We start from the raw sequence: 24503 nt of genomic DNA, 5'->3' as shown, positions 1-24503 counted from the left end.
ACACGACATAAGAAGTTGTAAGACGGCTTTAGGTAGACTGTCTAGCTTCCTCTTTCAGAATCTCGCTCATGTAGCACCAGTATTTGTTTTACTTTAAACTCAGTCAATTGCATCTTGTGATGGATTTCGCCAAGATATAGTCTAAATTGATGTTTAATGATGGCAGGGTTACACCCAGCGGCACGCGACGTCTCTTAGACCATAATTGGCTAAATTTGAGCAAGCTATATCGTGACCTGGTTCCATACGTTTTCACGTTGGACAAGCGTTTGAAAAAGATCGGCAGCGAGGAGTCTAGACGCTGGGACCTGAGATCTCATGATGCGGAGCAGGGGTGGGGAGAGAGCTAAAGGAGATGGTAGAGGGGGCAGCGTTGTCTTAGACATACAGGAGTCTTACCCAGTTTAATAAAGGGCAAGGAGATAAGAAAGGAAGAAGAAACAATAAGAAATCTAAGTCATAACAAAGTATTACAGCCGAGTGAGGTAGTTGTCTCAAGTCTGCGGAAGAGAGATTCTTCCGTTATCCGGACCTGTCTTGACGCGAACTTCATACCAGCGAACACACACAAAGCCTCACTCTCACGAGCTCTCCATGTCCTGATTTCTTCCATGCAACTACACTCGACAAATAAAGCTTATGCCGCGAAAGAACCAGGGGCGAAAAGAGGGGTGTGATGGATCACGGTCAGAGCTAAAGCCTGTCGTCACGATATTTCTGTGTCCCTTGACAGAGACTCCCTGCCTACACCCACCCGCAGTAGCGCTCTTGCTAGGACCTCGATGCGACGCGATACATCGGTGCGCTTTTGCTACTGCGGAGAACGTTGCGGGGGATCGGATCCGCTAGAGCCCCAGTGAGACAGTTGCCCACTGAGGGGCAACTCGGTGCTGCTAGCCGGTAGCATCTTGGATGTTCTAGGTAGGCCGATGGATGTCTGCTTTGGTCTTGGAGAGATGCAATGTCTAATTGACTTCAAGGATAGCGGCTGCTTTATATACGGGCAACCAATAATCCGCCTTGGCTGCATCAATATACCGAGCCGCTACCCTGCCACTATCCACAGCTCCCAGGCATATTGATGTCAATATACGAAGTACTGCTTCTCACAGTCGGCTAAGCAACTGAGCTGCCTCTCCACTGTCCAGCACAGCTAGCTGGGGGGCTAGCCACCAGCTTTATCCACTAGGGAAACGACAGAGCACTGGGAAGCGAGCCTGCATCTTGGCAATTCCGAGAGATCCTTTGGATGCGGATTAGACCCTTGTCTCATGACCCTAGGTCCCGAACAGAAAACTGCCGTTTGAGCGCTGATGCAGTGTATGACATCAAAGTCCATCCCCGCTCTTGCTCACACATACCTGCATGATTCTCTCCGTGCTCTCATTCTATCTTGTCCGTTACGAAGTGTACTTGGTGAGCTGGAATGAGAACCTGCAGGTATCTGTAGGTTAAGCCAAATGAGAGCATCACGCGCATTGCCACCGTTGGAGATTGATGCTACACCTCATGTCATTAAATGAGCTAAGCTCTGGTCTCTCCCTGCCTCCCTCTCACAGCAGGGTGAACTCTACGGCTCGAGCTAATCACTTGCTCTTCTCTCTTATGATAATTGACCGTTTAATGCGATTGGAACGTGGAGTCTAGACCTATTCCGAGAATTGATTGGCCTTTGCGCCAAGGCTACACAACACAGTAACGTCTCAACACTGACGTTGCAGTCGGCCGTGCGTCGCCAACCACGAATATACACCAGCAATCATTTTTATGAGCCTGTTCATGTATGTTAGAAGTTAGTTGTGATTTTACTATTATGAATATTTCCCTAGAATCTCTTTCACGCCTCAGCACTGTGGTCATTCGCATGCAGCTGCGTTTCAGCCAAGCTCTTCCATCTATATCGTCATAAGATCAACAAAGGCCCACTCAATTTGTCTCTCATCCCTTGTTACAGCTTAAGAATCTCTCCGATTTAGTTATAAAAATACTGACAGAGTTCCGACCCTAGATTACATATATTTATGCCTTCTTCTGTCTACATCCACTTCCCCTCCTTTTCTCTTTAGATTCTGTTAAGCATCATTCGACTTCGGGTACCTGTCTGCGGCTTACACTCGACTATGAAGCTCTTGCGAGTCGCTACGGCGGCCATCCTGGCTCTTACGGGGCACGCGGATGCAGTTTCAACATTTGACCCTGCACGCCCTCCCGCGGCTCCTCTGGCTGTTCGAGCTCCTTATCTCAATGTTTGGCTCAACGGCCCAAATAATGGAAGCCCTAGCGGCTATCTTCCTGGCCAGTGGCCTAGGTACTGGACGTAAGCAGCACCATTTATATACTACTTCATATAAAAGAAGGTCTGCAGATGCTAAATTATGCTTTATTATTATAGGCAAGGAATTCAAGCATGGCAAGGTTTCATCAAGGTTGATGGAAAGGCTTACAACTGGATGGGAGGGGCTCCTGGTGCAGACAATGCTGACCAAGAATCACTTAAATATACATCGACTAGAACGACATTTACTCTGAATGTAGGAGGGTTGGTACAGATGGCCGCAGAGTTCTTCTCCCCAGTCTACCCAGATGATCTGCGAAGACAGTCTGTTCCGTTCTCGTACCTCAAAGTTTCGGTTGTCTCTCTGGACGGGCGTTCACACCATGTCCAAATCTACGCCGATGTGTCAGGAGGTAAGTAGCCACGGCTGCAGATTAAAGTGCATAATTAACTAGCCTATAGAATGGGCATCTGGCGATGGCTCACAGACTATCCGGTGGGAGCACCAAGCGGCAGACGGGATCCTTTCCCACAAATTTTATCGCCAAAATCAAGACGCTTTTCAAGAGGCTAATGACCAAGCATCGTGGGGTAGCTGGTATTGGTCGACAGGCGATCTTGTGAGTCTTTCAGATGTCTACCATATGGTACCTCTTGTGAAATAATACTGACAATGCACTTCAGAGAGGTGTGACGTATAAAATTGGTCAAGATATAGACGTCCGCGGCCAGTTCCTGTCCAATGGTACGCTTGACAATACTATTGACACCAACTACCGTGCCGTGAACGATCGATGGTAAGAACAAGTGACTCTCCAAATAGTCTGAACAGATATCTGAACCAAAATAACAGGCCTGTATTTGCCTTTGCTCGCGACCTTGGTTCGGTCGGGAGAGGGGGCGCTGCATCTACTCTCTTTACTATTGGCATTGCGCAAGAGAATGCCATTTTATTCCAAGGTCAAGGTAGTTCCCCCGAGCAGGTGCCGTCACTTTGGACAAGCTATTTCGATGAATCAGAACTTGTTCCATTCTTTTATAAGGACTATAGCTACGCCAGCCAATACGCTACCAACCTCGACAGCCGTGTTGCAAGAGATTCTATCAAGGCTGGTGGAGAGGATTATCTCACCATAACAAGTCTTGCCGTCCGCCAGGCTTTTGCAGCCCTCCAGTATACTGGCACTCCGGATAACGTTAGAGTGTTTCTTAAAGAAATCAGCTCCAACAGTGATATCCAAACTGTGGACGTGATCTTTCCTACCTGGCCAATCATGCTGTATCTTGACCCGAATCTTATCAAATATACCCTAGCACCACTTCTCGAGAATCAGGAGAGCGGCCACTACCCGAACAAATATGCAATTCACGATCTGGGCAGATTCCCTCGGGCTCTGGGTTACCCGGAAGGCAACGATGAAGCTATGCCCCTAGAAGAGTGTGGCAATATGATTATCATGATGTTGTCCTATGCTCAGAAAACAGGAGATAGAGACTATCTCAATAAGCATTGGACGCTCATGGCGCAGTGGGCAGAGTATTTGATTGAAGATGCCAAGATTCCAGCAAACCAATTGTCTACTGATGATTTCGCAGGCCATCTTGCGTATGTTGATTGTCCCATGATTGTCCAGTCAACCAAATATATATATACAAAAGCTAATGTGAAATGATAGGAACCAAACGAATCTTGCCATCAAAGGCATAATTGCTTTGCAGGCCATGTCGGAAATAGCTGACCAGACAGGTCATAATTACCATTCTGGAAAGTACGCGAGCATTGCTAAGGACTATCTCAACTTCTGGTCTCGCCACGGCATTAACCGAGCTTCTGTCCCTAACCACAGCGTTCTTCAATATGATTCAGGAGCCACATATGGTGAGTTTTGTAGCTCCCTGCTGCAGATTGATCTTTGCTAACGAGAAACTTGTACAAGGATTGCTATACAACATTTACCCTGACAAGGCTCTTGGACTGAACTTTATCCCCCAGTCTGTTTACGATATGCAGAGCGACTTTTACAAAAGCAAAGCCAATAAATACGGAGTTGTTCTCGACACGCGCGGTACACTCACCAAGACTGACTGGGAATTGTTTGCTGCTGCAGTAGCTAAGCCCGACACAAAGGCCCTGTTCATCTCCTTGGTTGCCAAGTGGATCAACGAGACTACAACATGGCGAGCATTTACCGACTTGTATGACACTAAGACAGGAGAATATCCCGGCAACCAGTTTACCGCTCGGCCGGTTGTGGGCGGTGTGTTTGCATTGTTGGCGCTGCCGTGAACACTTTAGCGAGGGGCGGGTCATGAGCACCGCAGATTTTTCTTCTTCCATTTCTTTTCCTATTTTGGCCATATTTTTTTTTCTCCTTCTGCAGGATTTATGGGTACAGTGCTCCTCAGTAGTAGTGACAAGCATGGGGATGAGTAAGAACAGGGGGGGAATACGGTATTGCGAGTAACCAAATTTAGTTGAGAGAGAATAAACAAAGTATAGTATTTTTGCTGATGACACCCAAATGAGAAAGCATTAAATGAAACATTTAATCATGCATTGCTTATGCGTTTACAGGTACGTATCTGGAACCACGTATACCAAGCCACTGAGCGGCCGCAGACGTGTTTGCTGCCGCCAAATGGCCACGTGAAGGAATCAGACGCTGCCGAGGGGTCAAGAATCAAGCATCGTGTAAATCAAGCACGGGATGAGGGCGAGAGAGGTGCATTTCGCCATATTGTCGGTGAGCGGCGGGGGCTGGTCGGAAGTGGTTCGAGATCTGCGAGCTGTGTGCCTGGTGATCGATCCGCGCCCAATGGGGTTGCCCGGTTGCATCTGCATGCCAGCGAGTCCCAGCGGCAGAGCATGAAGTGGCTTGTCTGGACGATGGCGATGGTGTCTCAGGAGCTGCAGATTGATGGAGCCCGCGGCAGGAGTACGATGTTGGCTAGTATGACGAAGGATTTGGGTTTCGTTCATCAGGGCTTAGCACCCGTCTAAAAGGGGGAAACCGTGTTAGCTTCAATATACGAACCGCTTGTAGCTACTGCCATTACGAGCAACATCAGCAGTAGCTGTGTCTGCGCGCAAGTTATTGATCACGTTATGATGCAACGGTGATGATGATTACAGCGGCTTGAGCGCCGGGCCTGGCTCTAAACTGAAGAGGGGAGACGCCCTCGCCTTGGGGAATGCGGGGAGTGGGTTCCGCCAGAGCAGTGCCCCTCCCAGGCGACACTAGGCGGCCCTTAGGAGGGCTAACAGGGCCTTTAGCGGTTGACGGGCCCCAGCACAGCTCCGTGCTCGACCGCCCATTGACTCGTCGTGGCAGGTCTGCTTCGGCACCCGGAAAGCCAGCCAGAGCAGTTGCCGGTCCAAGACCGCCCCTGATGCAATTGCCTTGCTACAAATACGGCCCGGTGCCTTTTGGCTGCGTCGTCGTCCAGGAACACATGACTCTGCCCGGCGGACTCACAATCCCAACAATCACTTCTGGTGCTTCGATGGGCTCCCTTACGATGGCTTCATCGACAATTGCTGTCGTCTCATGTTAAATCACCTCCCGTTTTTGTCGTTTTGTTTGCTTATGCCGTCTTGCATTCTCGCCGCACCCCTGTCCTTTTGTTGATTTCCCGCCATTGTCCCGTTCAAGTAGTATTACTGTTTTTTTGAAAAGAGGCCGCCAGATCCCAAAGCATGGCTCGTTTCGTCGATCTTGATGACGAGGACAGCCAGGCGCAGCCAACGGCTGCTTGGCCGGCGCCGGGCAATCCTCTGGCACTGCCCGAGCACGGATTGGCCGTCAACATGGCGGTTGGGGATGGAGATCGAGGCGTCGCCTTTCCTGCGCGCAAGTTTCCCAGCAGGAAGAGCACCATGACCGACAAGTCGCAGCAGCAAAACGGGGACGATGCGTCTGGGGCTGAGAATGGAAAGGAGACTGCGACTCACGGCGCTATGGAGGAGGCATTTCAGTGTTATCCGTATGACTAACACCCCTCGATCCTTTGCGATTGTCTACATGCATTTCAGGGAAGAACGATCTAACGCTTTGTTTCCAATCTAGTATTGTCGTCGGCATTATTTCCCACATTGACCTCAACACCCTCGACTCATTGGCCCGTGTAAACCGCTTTATTCATGATGGCTTGATCCAGTATCGAGCGAGCCTCATGAGCTCAACGCTGCGCTGCTCTAGAGAGGGCATCGCGATCGATCCAGAGCAGACGCTGCGATACCGCGCCAGGGCGACTGACTGGAACTATATGCAAGATGACAACAACTATAACGGGAAGGCGGGCAGCTGCGCTCGCGACATGGTGGCTGAGTGCAGGAGATGCGCCGAGATCATTTGCAGAGTGAGCTTCCTAACCTTGATTTCACGCAATGCTATCGTTTTGAGCGAGCTGCTGACGTTTGAACCCTTAGAACTGTGCCATCAAGCCCCCTCTTATTGCTGCTCTGCGCGAGCGACACCGCCGGCTCTGTGTCACTTGCGTCAAAGCTCCCATTGCTGCGCTCGCCGCGCCTGCATTGGATATATCTCTACCTCTGAATTCAGATGCCGTACAACGTGCAATCTGCCAGTGCGATACAGAGGGCGTCTGGCTATGTCAGCCATGTGGTCATAGCATTCGCAATGCCGACCACGATTATAAAGCGTATGTTTTGCTTCATATTCTAATGCTCATTGCATTTTTGGCCTCATGCAAAAGTAGCTAACATGACGGGCAATACAGTATCTGGCGTTGGCGCACCAAGTACGGAGGCTTTACAGGCATTGGGGACGGCGATCGTGGCGTAATTTGCGGCCGCGAAGAAGCCTGTCTTGCCGCTCGCGAGCGTGAGAACGAAATTGACTGTGATGCCGAAGATGCGCGAGGCAGTACCCTGGCTCCGTGGTCAACCGGGTCTTCCTCCGGCACGCCGAGCCCGGGCCCACCTACCGGCACCACACCCCCTGGCGCCACCGCCGGGTTTCCCTTCCCTGCAAATGGCACCATTGAGTCGATAATCGATGAAATGCGCAATCAGCGGACGCCCTCGCCGCAGCTGGGACCGGGATACGAGAGGCACGAAATCGAGGGGATTGGCGGCATCGTCAAGAGGAAGCTCGTCCGCATGGTGCGAGTGGGGGCCTGCGTGCCCGAATGGGAAGACGAAAAAGGCAGTAACAGCAAGATTCTGGCCCGGGAAGTGAATGGCGCGACAAGAAGCTGGTGCGGCTGGTGCTGGAGAGTCATTCCTGGAGAAAAGGATAAGAGGCAATGTGCGAAATAAATACTCACACAAAAAAAAGGGGGAATAGAAGGGAGCAGATGAGGGGTTGAATGAATTGGACGGCTGAATACGGTCTTGATGATTGCGTTCCTTATTATTTCCTTATTTCTCTCCTCTTTATCTAAACCTTGTACAGGCGTTTTTTACTGGGAAGAAAACGGAGCAGAGTTACTGGTTCGAATAAAACCGAATGCAGAGAATCACGACTTACTAATATTCCTCAACGATAATGATAGTACCAAAATAGAAAAGAATCTCACTCAGGACTTTTTTATATATGTATGATGCATGTCTCGTCATGAATTTGTTCTCTGAAGCTTTGTATATCGTACACCACGCTCAGTTTTCCTTTTTTTCCTTTTAATGCCCACCCTTCTCTATGTATACCAATGTTCCCATCACTTTGACATTCATGCCCACGGCCATTGATCCACGCTTTCTTTTATACACAACAACAGCCTCTCTCTCGTACATCCTTTATTTTACCTCATCTTTCCCATCGTCACCCACACAATGCTATCCTTATAACTCTCCCCGGTACAGCATTTCCGCTCTCCTCTTCCTATCCTCCCTCGCCTGCGTCCTCTTTGGCCCCCATCTCTCCATCTTCCTCTCCATCTTGGCCTTTAGCCATTCCAAATGCTCAGCCGGAGCCGGTGCAGCCATCTGCACAAAGACAGTCGAGCACTCAAACTTGCGAGCCAGCTTCTGCACGCTCCACGTCAGGGGATCCTCGCTGCGCAGGCGGCGCATCTCCTCAATGTGCTCCTTTGTAAGGTTGTACTTTGGCTGGCGGCGCTTGTAGCGCATCTCCGGGGGCAGATCGCTCTCCGCCGTCACGCTGCTGCTGTCGTAGGCGGTGGGGTCGTTGCCGCTGCTGCGGAGGCGCAGGATGGCCTGGCGGCGGGGGTCGTTGCGCGGGAGGAAGATGAAGGGTGTGTGCTCGGGCGAGGCCTCTGAGGAAGGGGGGTTGTAGATGATTGAGTCGGCGACGGCGGTGGCGGTGCGGGAGGGGAGGAAGGAGTCGTGAGGAGCGATTTTGAGGGCGCGCTTGGTGCGGGTGGTGGTTTTGTGGCCGCGGGAGGGTATCAGAGGGAGAGGAGCAGCGGTTTTGGAGGAGGCGAGGAGGCGGAGAGGGTTGAGCAGCTGGGACGCTGGGCGGACGAAGAGAGTGCGCAGATCCATTGTATTGTTCTTTTTCTCTACTTTTGGTGATGTATATATGTGTGGTGTTGAAAGTTCGTTGAGGGGTTACCAGTGGTGGGTTTCCCAATTGAGCGATGAACGAGTCGATATTATGATTCTAAAAAAGGTAGGAGTCGAGTCTCTCTCTGGTGAGTATGACTGACTGGTGCCCACGGCTGGATTGGGAGCTGCGTCGGGATCCCCTCGTCGTCAATGCGGATAGCTGCTGCTGTGATTCTAAACTGAAGGTTTTTGCAAAACGAACGATATCAAATTATGTAAGCGGTGATTATGTAAGGTAGTAGTATATGTGAAGAGGTGTCACGTGTGGGATTGTTTGAGCAGCTCCTTTCTACAGATACAAGGTGATTCAATTAAGAAAGTGCCTTCTTTTCTTGAGTCTATTTCATGGCTACATTTTAGTAATAAAAATTGGTGCTGTTAATTTGAAGTTGCCGATAAGAGGAGCTGAATTGTTTGTTCTTGAAATTTCAGTAGTTGGTCAAATCTGGCAATTGGCTTACTAAGACAGCTCGTCCGACATCGTACGGTCTAGAGCTGAGCTGCCAAACTAGCACATCATCTGAGCAGTCCCAGCCATGTGCTACACTTTGGGATATTCTAACTGATTAGGATAGTAGATAATAGTACTAGGCACATGCGTACGACTCTTGAATCCTTCTCCGATAGAGCCCCCAAAAAAGGCTGAGCCATTTGCTGATCCAGTCAGCGAGCTCCACGATGATGTTGGTTCTCATCACGGACCAAGCAAATTTACTAGTGATCGGGGACCTTGCATAGTGCCATGTGACGTCGACAGCCTCAGCGGATGGCTAGTGCAGCGGTTCCGGCGTCATCCCGTAGAAAGATATGCCTACTTTTGCGTTGCTTCAAGAGGCTGGTTTGCATCCATCGTAGACAGACCTCAGCCCTTGGGATGGAGGGATCAATATGGTGAGCTTCAGTGTGTGAGAAAAAGTGGTAGCACTTGGTATGGATCCTCGTCTTTTTGCTCTGGCTGCGGGGGAGCTATTGAAGATCGTCGATGACAAAGTCCAAGGGTATGGAGTACTCATAAAGAGGAGATTGCTCAGAGTCAATGAAGCTGGATACTGAACGAATGGCGGCCGAGCAATTGGGTCACGATAGAGGCTAAAATTGTCTCTGATAGCCCGCATTATCGGCGACTTGGGAATAGCTTGTACGACGCATGATGCGCGAATGCATATCCTACTGCCAGGGTTTCGCAGCGACGGCCCTTGTCTCGCTTTTTTGCTCACTTACACCACTTTTGACCACCTCCCTTTAGCCAGCTATACATACTATCACTGTTCTGGCGTACCAGCTATTAGTGTGTAACCAATTACGCGGGAGAAAAAGACATCTGCCATAGTGCGCTTTTGTAGCGGCTTCCGGGATGGTACGTTGGTCATTGCGGGAAAGAGGAGGGGCGAAACATCACGAGGACCGAAAAAAAAAAAAAAATAGAATTAAAAAAAGAAGAGAAGAGAAACAAGCTCGGACTTTTGTTGCATTACGCATAATGGAGCCGTGATGCAAGTGATGCAGCGATGCGCCGGCTGAAGCAGGTTCGGAAACAGAGTCTTTTTTTCTTTCTTTTAATTTTCCATGACTTGCCTTATTGGATGTCTTACGATGACATACTTGATCAACACCGAGGCCATGTGAGGTCCGCAAGCGTAGGCAGCAGATTTGAACCAATTTTTATTAGACATTGAAGGACAGATTCGTGGTTCCGGCAGGAGGAGGTACTTTATTAAATGCCCGACACATGTGCCATTACGTAGGTGTATTGGCAGCGCAGCTCATCCCTCGTTTTACACGGGCCGCGAAAAAGAGGGGGCTCGATATCAAGCTGAACCATATAAGTCGTCGGAGCTGATGAGAGGTATAAGCGAGTTTCTCCTCAATGCCACCCACCATGTACATTTGACTGGCAGCATCTAAGACCTCATATTCTCCCACGTTCAGGGGATTTGTGGTGGTATGGCAATATGGCAATATGGGCCTTCAAGCTAGGGTTAGACAAGCTGGTATTGTGGTAGCGATAGTAGCAGCAGTAGTGGTAATAGCAGTGGCAGCAGTAGTAGTACATGCTACTTGGAAGAGATATTATTGAAGAGATGGAAAAAATGAGTGTGAATCACATGGTAGCACTTGTGGCAGCCTAGCGAGTCAAAGTGAAGCCGAATAGGGCACGGATGTGCGAGGTTGGTCGCCGAATTCAGACAAGGACGGTCCATTTTCGCCAGTTTGCCACGTCCAGCCTGAGCATCTTTTAATGAATCAAGTGAATAGAAGCAAACAAGAAGCATCAAAAAACTTGGATAAAAAGGCCTCAAAGGACCAATCCGGAATACGTGTGTTCGAGCATTATGTACATGATGGCCCCGGCAGAAGTCGGTTTGGTGTGTGCGGACCACGGCGGGAGCCTCGCATCATTGTGCATTACCGCCGGGGGGCCCTTCTGCTGGTTTTGTTTCTTGTGGTAGCACTCCGCTGTATTGAGGGGGCTTCAGGTACCGGCCACGGCGGGCATTGCAGGCCAAAACAGTAGCATAAAGTACCCGCTGCGCTGCGAGGTACGCAGCGAGGTACATGCAGCAGCGGGTGTGCCGCGCCCGCAGACGGAGCGGTACAGAGTACTTGGCGCTGCCGCGGCGTGGCTGACGGACCACGCGGTACTCAGTACCGGTGGCACAGGCGAGTACGTCACAGCGGCGACGGCCCAGGCCGACATGTCTCTCGCAGGTCGCTCCGGCGGTCCCTGGAACCTGAGGTGACCTTTCGTAACCTCGGGCCTCCCCTCATCACAAAACTCATCACAATCCTTCCGTCATCTGCGACTGTTCTGGTTTCGCGGCCTCCGTATTTCAATTTTATTCATTTGCATCTCACTCTGGCTTTTGATATCCTTTCCGATCAAATTCACATCCTTTTTCCACCCCCTTGGAGTCGGATGAGTGAGATGAATCGTTTCGTTTGCCCTTGATACTAGCACTGCTATTGTTTCTACTGTATTGCGGGCACACATACTAGCATCTACTAGGTACCTAGTATAAAGCATCCAGTAAAAGTATAACCACAGCTCATCACCAGCTACCTCGTCGTCTGGCCCACATTCGCCCATCTAGCGCTGGTCCAGCATCTAGCGGGATCTGCTCTGCGGTCTTTTATACCATCAGAAGCCAAGCCAAGCCTCGTCGCCCATTTGCGTCACACGCAGCTCTCCGCCCAGCTACTGCTCTGCGCAAAGCTCGTCTTTAAGCCTTAGTGCCAAAAAAAGGCACCAGAAACCAGCGGTTTGGCGCCTGTCACACCAGAAGCTCCCTCTTCGCGCTCTTCAGCGGGTCCCGCTCGTGTCATCTGGGCAGCCCCCCCAGCAGGTACGACGTGCGAAGCAGCATCTGCTTCACCAATATTGGTCGCCACCCCCCGTCGAGTTTCTATACGCTCCCCTTCAGCAGGGCAGCGGCGAATGGGTGGCCCTTGGATCGCTTAGCCGTCGAGTCCTGCGAGTCGATAAAAACTCTCGCCGGTGCTCGTCTCGTCTTTTGCCTCTCTTTATCTGCTCCATCTGCTCCATCGCATCTCCATCTATCCTGTCCTGTCCTTTCCATTCCATTCTTTGTTCCACCGATCATCGTCGCTCTCCTGTCGATCGCAACACCGACCCTCCTTTTGTCTGCGCTGCGTCTGCGTTTACCATCCATTGACGGCGGCTGGTAGATACCAAGACATTGAGCCTGCTCTCAGTCCCGTTGTTTATCGCGATCGATCCCGTATCCATCACACTGGCAGCCCTATCAACAGCGAGCTAATCCAGCTACGCGCTTGCTTCTACAATGAGCCTCGCCTCACCAGCCCAAATCACTCCCACCGCCATTACTGGTGACCGACGCAGCACCATGGCCGACGAGAGGAGCATTGGCGGCGACTCAACGCCCCGAGCCATCGACGTCACTTCATCCGACAGGCAAACAGAGCAGAGCAAGAAGGACAGCAAAAGCAAGAAACGAAGCTTGTTTGGCTTTGGCAAGAAGAAGGCAGACGCTCAGTCCAAGGCTGGTCCTGGAACGGGAAGCCCATACACTGCTCAAGAGCCGTCAAAAACGTCAACCACGCGCTCTGCTGCGCGATCAGCCGCCTCGCCAATTCAGCTTGCTCATGGCGACCATCCATTTGCCCCTTCTTCTCCTACCCGTGCATTCTCCGGCTCCCCGAGAATATCGTCCCCAGCGACCTCCCAGATATTCGAACGTGATGTGCAAGACCACACTCTCCTGAAATCCTCATCCCCAGCCATCCCCAGCCACATCCAGACCGAAAACCACATCCCCCCCGTATTGGATGATGCGTCAGAAGCCATCACCAACAACAAGCTGGATCCCGACAGCGTTGAGATTGTCACTCACGCTTCCCACCAGCCTGCCTCGGTAGCTGTCCCCGGCACAAGTGCCATTCACACGCCGTACGACCAGGGCCCGAGTGACTGGGCTTCAGAGCTCGCCTCGTTTGCGAACCGCATAGGATTCCCGGCTGATAGCGCCTCCAACTATGGCTCTCTCGATTCCGCCGATGTTAGACGCCTCTCCTTCATCTCGTTTGCAGATGTCGTCCAAGCAGAACACAGCGGCCACCATCTGCCTTCCATGTCATCGCGAGACAATATGCACATTGTCGGCCTTACGTCTCTTTCCGCATCAGCTATGAACCGATCGCCATCACCAATTCGATCGCCAGTCTCTAGCCAGGGACCTGGAACCAGCCCACCAACGAGCAACCCAGGCAGTATAAAGGGCATAGATATGAGCCCTTCGCGAAAACCGATTGGCAGCCCTTCCAGTGGAAACTATACTTTGACAACACCTGGAGAGCTGAATATCGAAACAATGAGCCAGGCGCTGAAACGCACTGGAAGCAGAGACTTTAACAGCAGCGTTCGCAGCAACCCTCAGAGTCCTGTGTAAAAAATGGGTTCGCGATAAACGAAGACAAAAGCAACCCTTACAAAAAGCTTTTGTGATTTACAAAGATTCCCGAAGTGAGCATAAATGTTCACACTGCGATTTTACAATTTATCTTTTTTGCCGATTCTATTTCTATCATGTCTAATTCCCCTTGTCAATTTATACGAGTGGGCTTCTTTTCTTATTTATTTTATTTGACCCGATATTGCTAGCTATACGCATGCGATATCAAACTTGGACAAGCAAGGGATGCTAGGAGTTGGAAGAGATGTTTAAATTCGGTAGGGACCACGTGGTGTCTCTGCTTCTTTTCGATTTGCGCTTTTGTTTTTCTTTCCTCCTCTTGCTTGAGGAGAACAGGATATTGCTCCTGTTATTTACACAAACGAGAAAAGACGAGATGACTATTGACTGCTATGGGATGAATTTTGATTACCTTTTTTTCTTCTCTTCTATTTTGAAGACTACCTTGGTGTGGGGGGAGTAGGACAACCTGTTTTATATGTCAATTACCTGAATGATTTATACTAAGAATGAGGAGAAGTGAAGCAAGAATATATATATCTGAATTGCCTCAAGCTACATGATGATCTAACTGTGCTCTATTCTATATTGCCTTGTATACTTACTTCCTATTTCATACAAGGTATCTTGACGAAAGGAGGAAGAGATCCGAGCTATTGCGTATGCTCACGAGCGGGACCTTGCAGCCGAGCAAGTGGATTGCAGAGACAACGATTGATCCATGTTCCAACTTTTTTTCCTTCTCCTGCATGCTGCAAGTTGGTGTTGCCGAGGGCGCTATCCACACTGCCAGGAGACGAAGTCTACGGTTAGGAAGTTATACTGTGCCATCATGCATGCACCTCGAGTCATTACAAGCATACACGTTTTGCCCCCTCTGCCAAAATCTCACTAAGGTGCCGAGTGTTCCATGACGGACTCGAGCTTGTTGCCTTTCGAATTGGAATGGAATGTAAAAGGAATCATGTATATACCCTGTGAATTGAGAGTCAGTGGGATGCGTCTGGTTGTCTGCATGTGTCTGAATTAGGCCATATGTTGTGGAAACAGTGCTGACGGGTTATTACACCTTTGTTACTGACGAGGGTAATCTCAGGAAAAGAAAAGAAGGAGTAAAATATCAATTAGATGTCTATGAAGTTGCAATTCATTTGTGCGCAAGATACATTGCGAATTGGAACATGCCTGTTTCAGATTCATTAAAAAGTACAAGTGTCTTTTTGTGCGTGGTGTTTCTATTTCTATTTCCTTCTTCAAGTATTATCCCTTTCTGGAGACGGGGGTGTTCATCAGCTCATGTTCGTGTATCGGAGTGGTTTCAGATTTAGAGAATTTTTTTGTTCTTTTGATTGTGGGTATCATGTGTATATAGTGCTACGAATGAATATGGAAGGCGATATAAAAAAAATTGTTTCTCTTATTTTGTTTCTTGTTTTAAGAGTTTCTTTTTATAGAATTGTAATAGTATCAAGGCAAATTGAAGAATCATGTAGATCCATACTGTACGCATTACAAATGCGACAAGACTCCCTAAATCGAGTGTAATTTGGTAGTATTACACCAATTAAAGCCAAGCGTCGCATTCAATCCAACAGCGATTGACACATCAGTTTATCAAAAAGAAGAAGTGAAAAAAAGATTGAGCAAATCAAACTTTTTGATTAATATTCCTTTCTCCTTTTTCTCTCTTCTCATCACTTTTCACAATCTGCTTTTGATCATCGGTTCGGAAAGTATATGTATTGATACGGAGGTAGTGAGAACCTAATAAAACGACCCTGCGTCCAATGCTACGATGCAATTGAAACTTTTTCTCCGCACCTCCTTCTTTGGAAGGCAAAAAGAGGGAATAAAAATGGGAAATCATAAATCAAAAAAAAAAGGCTTCAGGAACATGCTCTAGCCCTGATTACGGATATCCGTGGAGTCGAACTGAGTGAATTGAGTTTGTTGTCCTACCTTAGCTTGGGGGTAGCACTCTATAATGGAGTTTGCCGTAGCAGAAGCTCCTACAGGAGGTGTGTGTGTGTGTGTGTCTGTGGTGGTATCGGTTTGCCAACCGCCAAGATTACAAATACGCACATGAGGCCACCCAGGAACATGTTCTTGCGGCCACACGGCGTCTTAATTTCGTTTTCTCGAATTTCCCTAAAATTGGTGGCTGGCATTTCGTAATACTACATGTTCAAAGTACTAGCTGCTACGGAGTCATTTGCAGTAGCACATCAATTTGTTTCCCAGTAGGCGAAACCGGTGGCACGATAGCTCGCATGCATGTCTCGCAGCGGGAACTACTAGTGAATTTGCGACTGTCCTTGTCCTACGAATTCGAGGACACAGACACGGTGGGAGGCCTTAATTAATAAGTACCGTACCATAAGCCGCGGTGATTGCTGTGCTCCACGTATACATACTTCGTGCTGTGATCTCCTTTGATCTCCTCAGCCGTTTATCAATACTCGCAAGTACTGTATATACCAGCTAGTATAAAGTCTCCGGATGACAGTGGAGCTGGACACCGCTAGGGCTAATGCAAAGAGGCCCCCCATTTCGTCTTGTCTTCCATAGCTCTCCCTTTTTTTTTATTTTTCAGTCGTCTACCGCGTCAACGCTGGGATAATACCTGTAGATGGCATAATATTAATCGGACAAAAATACTCATAATCCATCCATCCATACCGACCATCTGACTGATCTAAGGGCCGCTACCAGGGACTGGCCTTGTAGCCTCCGGCGCGACCAGGCCAGAAACAGCCTGGGCCACGGAGGAAGCCCTCCCAAGAAAGAAAAAAATCATCGGACCCCTGCCGGGCTAGCTATTTGTGGGGGTGGCTTTCTGGTAGACCTGCGAGTGAGTGCCGGCTAGGGACCTTGTCCTGTCTTGACGTTTTCGTATGTACGGAGGACGCAGCGCCGATGTGATTTTTTTGGGATGCGTGTATTATTATGCCAGACAGGCAAACAAGCCCGTACGGGGGTCTCCCACCTGATCCCTGGGACGCTCAGATCCAAGTCGATGGTTCGCTGACGAGGGCTCACCGATGAGGGGGCCCCAACATATATGGAGTTGCGACTCCAGGTTCGAGAACAATATCTGGCTCACCGCTTTGGCGATGCTCATCTTTTTTCCCGCTCTGCGTCCCTGATTCATGCTTGCCTGTGTCTCTCTGCGTAGTAAAGTATCAGAGGGCCAGGGAGCCATTGCGTGGTGTATTGCTTATTGTCCATGGTCTCTCCCACAAAGACGGCAGCCTGCCTAGCCTAGTCTCCCTCCCAGCTAGATTTTTAATTTTTCTTTATAGCATGACGTTCGCTCGAGCGCCAACAAGTGGATATCAGCCGGTCCCTCGCGGTGCTAGAAGCATCTGGAGTCACGTCCAAGCGTTGATGGCCTTTGCTGATCCATGTCTGGCTCGACGCTCCACCACGACGCCACTAGCCAGCAAACGAGACATGGTGCTGATGGGCTTACTGGCACGGCAGCTTGCTGGTTTTTTCTAGAGCCTGCTGCCATGTCTTCTGTGCATGCTTCTGGCTTCAACCGGATTCCGGTGCGTCGGTGCAGCGGTTAAACAGGGCGTCATGTGTGAAACCCAAGGCTAGCTGGGCGCATGTAAGACTGTGATGCCACCACTGGTATGACCATGTAGCACAAAGCTCCGTTGATACTCGTACACGAGTGCTCACTCACTCATCATCGTCAACTATCATATCATCATCATCATCATCATCATCATCATCATCATCATCATCATCAGCCGCTAGGCTCTGGCCCTGGCAAAGAAACTGAGTAGCACCCAGGACCCCAGCTAGCCTTTCACGAATTGCCCACTAGCCATTGTCGAGGTTGAGAGCCTCAGTCTAATACCGTACACGATTCGCAGCATGTAGATTGTAGCATATTGGGCTTTCATTTTCTTCTTTGGGTCATTAGACAAATGAGATGAGTGACACAGATCTTTCCACGCACTCACAGTTCGCCGTTGCAGCGGTCTGATATTAGCTGCGATACGAGTTCCAGCTGCTGAGCACGGCAGGCAGGCTCTGGTCCCGGGTGATACCCTGCCTTGTCCTCCGCAGCCCGCAGCCTAAAAATATTTTCGTAGCATCCAATTGTGTCAGTTGGGATGAGCAAGAGGCGTCTGATTGCCTTCATTGCATTTTCATGCCTCGTCCAGGGGGGCCAGAGACATTTGCAAGAGCCGTGGTTGAGCACCGATCCTTCTGCTTACTCTTTTTCTTGCCGGTGCAGCCCCTTCCTTCCTCTGCTCTCTGCTCTCTTCCCTCTCTCCAACAAAGTGGCAAAAGCATCACGCAAGTCTGTTTAAGCTTCATCCATCCACAATCTTTTGCCCATCAAATCGATCATCCACTTGTCTGGGGCGCTTCTGCCTCTCACCTGTGCTAGTCTCTGCCCTGTCCTTCACCTGCCCAGAACGGTGCCAAATACCCGGCCGGTAGCGGCTATTGGGGGACAGCACGAAAAAGCAAACAAGGCCATCAAGGCAACCAGCCCCAGCTTTCGAGGGCAATCAGCATCACTGGGAAAAGTACCAGGAAATTCCCCGAAAAGCTGACCGCCCAGCGAGCCAGGCATCCAGGAACACGAGATCAGGCACACACATTTGGTGCATCTGCCGCGAGAAGAGGCTTCAAGTCACCACGCAAGACAGGTGTGCAATCATATCATCTCGTCAGCTACACGATCCTCTTTCGTGCTCGCCAAGGCCTCTGCAGAGCGGATACGGCAGCCCAAGACGGGTGATTCGGGGCCAAGGCTGCGGAGCACATCTCCATCTCGCCAGTCCCATTTGTCCGGCCGAACAGAATCCTCCTCCAGAGTCATCCACCGCCTAAAACCCAGCATTCCCACCGCTCTGGTGCCATATCCCGGGCCCTCAGTCACGGGCTCAGTCACTGGCCAGGGCTGCTACAGTATAGGCTTGGGCTCCGTCCTGATCGACACCGCAGCAATCCTAACGCTTCGTACTGGGACTAGCACTGCGAATTGCTTGGACAGCCCCAAGGGGTCCCCGCTCGACTTGGACTTTGGCTTGCGCCTGTGTCCGCTGTGGATATTCTCTGCAGGTATGAGAACAGAGTTGCTGAGGTGGACAGACCACTAGCAAACACGCACGACGTCAAGACCCTTCCCAGAAACCTCTGGCGGCCTTTGGCTGGAACTCTATTCCCAGGGTGTGTCCAGCCACACATTCAAAGTACTGTAAGCACAGCACACCACAGCACGCAGGTACTCGGACTACTGCTGGTGCTGCCAGGGACAAAGAGGAGAAAGCAACGGCAGCGCGGCGCCTTACCACGCGAGCACGCAGCAGCACCAGTCTTGGGTGCTTGCCGAGAAAAGCGAGACACAGAATACTACTAGACAAGACAAGGGCAGCCCAACGGTGCCATCGCAATCCCACACACAAACTCTACACTCTTTCGTGGGGGGAAAGGCTCTCTGAGAGCGCATTGAGATCCGATAAATTCACTCAGGCGCTTCGCTCCTCGCACGCCCATCTCCCGCTCCGCCGAATTGGGCCTATCCACGGTACTCCGTTCCAAAGAGCACAATACTTTACTAGCACCTATTGCTACCCTGTCGCATCCCCATTGTGCCTCCACCCATCTACGGAGCACAGTCCCTTAGCCCGCAAGGTAGCGCCGCGAGCAGGTCGTGAACCCCGCTACGAACACGGCAGCGGCAGCATCGTCGCTACTAGAGCCTTGAACGGGACGATATTCAGGTACTTGGGGGGTTTTTTGACAAATGCCATTGATACCGGCGCAGCGACCGTTTCAACTCGACTACCTAACAACCCGCCGCCGCCTCCGCCAGAGGGAGCACTCCAAAGCTACTCAACTACACGATAATCACATAGAAGAAAAAGAGAAGAGAAGAAAGAAGCAGAGGGAGCACAAGAGGCAGAACAGCAGCAGCCGCAACACCAACAATAGCACCAGTAATAGTAGTAACACTCCTGCGAGTACAAGCACGACACAACGAGTAGTCCGAGTTCCAGTAGCGGCTGCAGCAGACGCAGCGCCAGTAGTGCCAGCATCAGCGGCGACGTTCGATGCAGCACTGGAGTCTGCATGGTGTCGAGCAATGGCATGAGCATGTCACCGCCAGTCATGGATGGATATGCAACCCGCCTGCAGGAGAGCGGTAGCGATAGCGAAGACCAACAGGCCCTGCCGCAGCGGCAGCACCAGCATCGACAGGCCCAGGATCAGAGCCTAATCCAGAGTCGGCAGCACCAGGGCCAGATGCAGAAACAGCAGCGACAACAGCCCCAGACAAGCGGCGGCTCGCCCCCTCTTCAAATCCACCGGAATAACTTGGAGCGCCTCAGCGCTTCGAATCTCAGGTCTTCATTTAGGGTCAATGCCAGCCCGAGACCTGGTCGTTCCATCACACCTGACCTACTCCAAGGTCATGGTGGTGCTATGAGCGCTGCGCTTTCTGATTCAAACATGGCCCACCCCTCCCGCGGCATTGGCTCTCAGCAGGGCTCGCCTAGGTCTGTTCCCGGGAGCCTTGGTCGTCGCCAAGGCGTTGTCTTCAGCGATACTGTTTGCGATTCTTCAGATGGCACAGACTCTAGCCCCGCGACTCACCAGCAGAGAAATGCAAACGCGATACGACCCAGGACGCGGACAATGGATGCCTCTATGCTAGGGCCCAGAGGCTCTGGCTCTTCCGCTACTGAGTTTCGACACAGAGTTAGCAGCGTCTCGTCTGGGTCGCAGCCCACCGTTGACGATCAGAAAGCGCTGTCGCCAAGTTCCGACCCTGCCAACTACTCGACGATACCGGCCGTCAGACTACCCGAAATCACGACTCCAACCTCAAAGGACAAGAGTAGCAAATCGTCTCACCACCACCATAACAGGCGACTTCTAAAACGGCAACCCTCCCGCCCGACTTCGCCATTGGTCGCTCCTGCGCCTTCTATCGATTCCCTCCCGTACCCTATCCCGACCGACGATGCGAACCGCTTGGTGGTGTTGATGAAGGCTCTGGGTGGGCGGATGCGTGGTGAGCTCGAATACCAGGGCGAGTATCGGGGAACTTGGCACACAGGAATGGCATATATCGACGTAGAGAAAGGCACCCTCATGTTTGGATTAGGACACACTGGCCAAAATGCTTCGTTCCATATACCTCTTGTCTCGGATTTGCGAGGCTGCAAGGTTCACGTCACTGGCTATCCCGATGCAGAAAGAGAATGCCTGGAGATTGTCCCCAGCGAACCTGGATTGGAACTCTTGATCAGGCCCATCATGTCGGAGGAGCTGGAGCTGTGGCTCGCGGCGCTTTTGTGCTGGCAGCAGCTCACGCCTCTTAACCTCAAAGTGCCCAACGGAAAGCCAGCCAGCCCCGCCGGGCCTATTCGTCCTGAGATGAGACAGCGCGCCAGGTCAGGCGATACTCCAAAGGCCACAAACATCATCAAAGTAGGCAAGTTTATGCTTTGGGACAAGGGTCCAGCCAGGTCAGCTCGTGCGGTCGTCCAACGGTCGTCAACGCGTGATCACATGCATCCTTCCATGTTCTGGAGAAGGGTTTCTTGCGTTTTACAAGATAATGGCGAGTTTAGGCTCCTCATGGAAAACGATGTTTCAGTCTTATCCATCATTGAACTATCTCAGCTTTCTCGGTGTGCCATCCAGGGCCTCGACCGTTCCGTTCTTGAAGAAGAATATTGCATTGTCATTTTCCCCATCTACGCCTCCACAGCAACTCATATATCCGTCTACCGACCCGTCTACCTGGCCGTGGATAGCCGTATCGACTTCGAAGTTTGGTTCGCGCTGCTTCGGACATTTGCCGTCCCCGACATCTTTGCCTTGGATGACCCACAAACAGATGAGATTCAAGATGTGGTTGATATCGAAAAAGATCAACCGGGGGAAGTTTTCCGTATGGAGAAAATTATCAGGGTCAGAGTTGTAGAGGCCAAGATCAAAGCCAATCCAGTCGGAGTAGAGTGGTTCTCACCAGAGAAATGTGGCAGAATGGGCCCAGACCCTCTGGTCGGCAGCTACCTGGCAGAAGTGATTTTGGATGGCGAAGTCAGGGCTAGGACAACTACCAAAAAGGACACGAAAAATCCATTCTGGAGAGAGGACTGCGAGTTTAACGATTTACCAGCGGTAGTTCAAGATCTTTCTGTTATACTAAAACGAGTTGATTGTGGCTCTGACGGGTACTCAAAATCGATATCTGCCCAGGAGATTATATGCGGTAGCGTAAGAATCGCCCTGGACGATGTAGAGAGAGGCCAGGGTCAGGAAAGCTGGCAGCCCATCCTGGACGAGAGGCAGCAGAATATCGGGACAATGCTAATCAAGGTCTTTCACGAAGAGCATGTCGCTTTGCTGACGAAAGAATACGAGCCACTGTCTGAAATTTTACATCGATTCCCTTCAGGTCTAACTACTCTTATCTCTGCCTCTCTCCCAGGCCAACTGCGCCCACTGTCAGAGCTGTTCCTCAACATCTTCCAAGCTTCCGGTGCCGCAAGCGACTGGCTGATGGCTTTGGTCGAAGACGAGATAGATGGGATAGGAAACCAGACGTCTATCAAGAAGTACCGATTTAGTAATAGACTCAAATCTAGCGAATCCATGGAGTCTTCAAACGAGCGAGAGTTGATGGTTCGCGATATCCACAGGACGTTGGCAGGAGAGGCTAACCTCTTGTTCCGAGGCAACTCGCTACTAACACAGTCTCTCGAATTTCATATGCGCCGCTTGGGCAAGGAGTACCTGGAAGAAATTTTACAAGATAAAATCAACGAAATTAACGAATTAAACCCTGATTGCGAAGTAGATCCAAGCAAGCTAATACAAACTGGAGGAGACTTGGATCAACACTGGGGCCGTCTTATTCACCTCACAACAGAAATATGGCTGTGCATCGCAGACTCGGCGGAAAGATTACCGGCAGAGCTGAGACATGTCCTAAAGTACATTCGCGCTGTAGCGGACGACCGATATGGAGACTTTCTCCGCACCGTCAGCTACACTTCCATATCAGGCTTCCTCTTCTTACGATTCATTTGCCCTGCGATCCTTTCACCAAAACTCTTTGGGCTATTACGAGACCATCCCAGACCGCAAGCACAGCGTACTTTGACACTTATTGCAAAGGCATTACAGAAGTTGTCAAACTTGTCGACGTTTGGAAAGCGAGAAGAGTATATGGAGCCGATGAACCGCTTCTTGACCCAACAGCGGCAAACTTTCCGAGGCTTTATCGACCAAGTCTGCGGTATTCCGGCTGATCGAGGCGGCATGACCTTGCCTCCTAGCTATATCACGCCTGTCACCATACTGAATCGACTGGGACCTACAGCGAAGGAAGGATTCCCCAGCTTGCCATACTTGATTGACCAAGCTCGAGCCTTTGCGAGTCTCGTCAAACTGTGGGTTGATTCACGGCCTATCGATGTCAAACAGGCACAAGTTGATGGAGAGTTGTTGATATTCAACGACTTGTGCTTTGGGCTACAAAAACGCGCCGATGCATGTCTTGCCAAGGTGGTTGATTTCCGAAACAAGGAGATTCCGTCGTACATGTCCCCCGAACAGCTCGCCGAAATCTTGGAACAGGTCACCTTTAATGGACAATCTCAATCGTCGTATTATGTGGGAAGTCCATCCTCTAAGCCCCCCAGCTACGAGCAACCTCCTGGAAGCTCCAGCAGCGACGGAGGCGACTCAAGCTCGAAAAGACGCAGCAAGGAAATGAAACGCGGAAGGGACGACGCCGACACGAAAAAGGGTAACAGCCCCCGAAATTCGAGTGGTTCAGCCAGCGGAAATCCGAAGCAGAAGAACGGAAAAGTCGGCAGGACTCTTTTGAGTGGCCTCATGAAGATTGGCGGTGTAAGATCCGAGAGTCCAGACACAAAGGGGCAACGATAAATTAAAGCCCTTACTTTTCTTTTCTATTATATTTTTTTCTTCGGATGTATACACGTATATACACATATATGACTTGGACGTGGGGATATCAACCAGCTGCCAGTCACATGAAGCAGAGGGAAAGATTTCATCTTTTACAGCAGATTCGGGATCTTTTTCCCCCCTCTCTTCTTTTTGCACTTTTGTCAGACTATTATACTTAGCTCTTGTCATTTTTTTAGACGTCTTCCGGTTGGATACACAAAATGGTGTTGGGAAATAAGGGCTCTTTGCATGGAGAAAGCTGGCGAAAAGCTTTTACTCCCCGTCTTTCGTTACGCTCTTTTTTTATTCATTACATCTTTTCATCTCTCTCCCGTTTTCTCTTTTCCAAAACAGATTGTCGTTTTTTCCTCCTCCCTATAAAGGATTGATATGGTGATATGGGGACAAAAGGGATTATGGGAGAAATTTATATCACAGGAGGCCCTCTCTCTCTCTCGTTTTTTATATACGTTACATTATAACATGCATGCATACATTCCCCAGGTGAAAGCTTGTTTTTTTCTTTATTCCCCCTTCTCTCTGCTTCTTCTTTTTTTTATTCCCCCTGTGTTAGTTGGGCGGTGGAGGGAAGGGAAGTTGTTATTCATCACTCTTGCATTGTCATTGATAATAATGTGCGGCATAAGTAGATGTATATAGGCGGGGAAGAAAAAAAGGAGGTTAAATAACATTTCAATCTCTGGTTGACTCTCGCTACTATTGTATTCTCTATCTCTCGCTCTCTCTATCTCTCGCTCTCTCCTGTCTCTCTCTCTCTCTGTCT

At 50.3% G+C, this 24503-nt stretch overlaps 5 protein-coding genes across 5 annotated transcripts; 4 read left to right on the top strand and 1 right to left on the bottom strand.

Annotated features, from left to right (window-relative positions):
• Positions 1-1797: 1797 nt before the first annotated feature.
• Positions 1798-4791, top strand: GGI43DRAFT_398871 (uncharacterized protein). Its single transcript, XM_083205267.1, has 7 exons — positions 1798-2317; positions 2393-2688; positions 2738-2895; positions 2960-3072; positions 3129-3881; positions 3952-4154; positions 4213-4791. The coding sequence occupies exons 1-7, from the start codon at positions 2121-2123 to the stop codon at positions 4560-4562; spliced, it is 2070 nt and encodes a 689-aa protein (XP_083063636.1). The 5' UTR covers positions 1798-2120; the 3' UTR covers positions 4563-4791.
• A 544-nt stretch (positions 4792-5335) lies between these two features.
• Positions 5336-7817, top strand: GGI43DRAFT_300095 (uncharacterized protein). The gene is made up of 4 exons (XM_083201527.1): positions 5336-6259; positions 6343-6634; positions 6705-6937; positions 7016-7817. Exons 1-4 carry the CDS (start codon positions 5973-5975, stop codon positions 7554-7556), a joined length of 1353 nt encoding a protein of 450 aa, XP_083063635.1. The 5' UTR covers positions 5336-5972; the 3' UTR covers positions 7557-7817.
• Positions 7818-7832: 15 nt separating this feature from the next.
• GGI43DRAFT_398870 (mitochondrial 54S ribosomal mL58 domain-containing protein) lies at positions 7833-9064 on the bottom strand. The gene has a single exon (XM_083205266.1). The coding sequence runs from the start codon at positions 8739-8741 to the stop codon at positions 8079-8081; it is 663 nt and encodes a 220-aa protein (XP_083063634.1). The 5' UTR covers positions 8742-9064; the 3' UTR covers positions 7833-8078.
• A 3014-nt stretch (positions 9065-12078) lies between these two features.
• Positions 12079-13866, top strand: GGI43DRAFT_300001 (uncharacterized protein). Its single transcript, XM_083201526.1, has 2 exons — positions 12079-12148; positions 12492-13866. The coding sequence occupies exon 2, from the start codon at positions 12608-12610 to the stop codon at positions 13730-13732; it is 1125 nt and encodes a 374-aa protein (XP_083063633.1). The 5' UTR covers positions 12079-12148; positions 12492-12607; the 3' UTR covers positions 13733-13866.
• A 5677-nt stretch (positions 13867-19543) lies between these two features.
• Positions 19544-23969, top strand: GGI43DRAFT_299951 (uncharacterized protein). Its single transcript, XM_083201525.1, has one exon. The coding sequence runs from the start codon at positions 19856-19858 to the stop codon at positions 23693-23695; it is 3840 nt and encodes a 1279-aa protein (XP_083063632.1). The 5' UTR covers positions 19544-19855; the 3' UTR covers positions 23696-23969.
• Positions 23970-24503: the final 534 nt, after the last annotated feature.

This window comes from Trichoderma evansii (genome assembly GCF_050947405.1).
Source record: "Trichoderma evansii strain SZMC 28006 chromosome Unknown GGI43scaffold_4, whole genome shotgun sequence".
Taxonomy (NCBI): Eukaryota; Fungi; Ascomycota; class Sordariomycetes; order Hypocreales; family Hypocreaceae; genus Trichoderma; species Trichoderma evansii.
The sequence above is the reverse complement of the archived record's forward strand: the minus strand, read 5'-3'. Positions and strand labels throughout refer to the sequence as shown.

Excerpts from the sequence above, each read along its gene's own strand:
- GGI43DRAFT_300001 (XM_083201526.1), top strand. The coding sequence starts at position 12,608 with ATGAGCCTCGCCTCACCAGCCCAAATCACTCCCACCGCCATTACTGGT.
- GGI43DRAFT_398870 (XM_083205266.1), bottom strand. The coding sequence starts at position 8,741 with ATGGATCTGCGCACTCTCTTCGTCCGCCCAGCGTCCCAGCTGCTCAAC.
- GGI43DRAFT_299951 (XM_083201525.1), top strand. The coding sequence starts at position 19,856 with ATGGTGTCGAGCAATGGCATGAGCATGTCACCGCCAGTCATGGATGGA.
- GGI43DRAFT_300095 (XM_083201527.1), top strand. The coding sequence starts at position 5,973 with ATGGCTCGTTTCGTCGATCTTGATGACGAGGACAGCCAGGCGCAGCCA. Across the intron at positions 6,260-6,342 it reads GAGGCATTTCAGTGTTATCC|TATTGTCGTCGGCATTATTT; the intron begins GTATGACTAACA and ends TTTCCAATCTAG. Across the intron at positions 6,635-6,704 it reads GCGCCGAGATCATTTGCAGA|AACTGTGCCATCAAGCCCCC; the intron begins GTGAGCTTCCTA and ends TTGAACCCTTAG.
- GGI43DRAFT_398871 (XM_083205267.1), top strand. The coding sequence starts at position 2,121 with ATGAAGCTCTTGCGAGTCGCTACGGCGGCCATCCTGGCTCTTACGGGG. Across the intron at positions 2,689-2,737 it reads CTACGCCGATGTGTCAGGAG|AATGGGCATCTGGCGATGGC; the intron begins GTAAGTAGCCAC and ends ACTAGCCTATAG. Across the intron at positions 3,882-3,951 it reads GATTTCGCAGGCCATCTTGC|GAACCAAACGAATCTTGCCA; the intron begins GTATGTTGATTG and ends GTGAAATGATAG.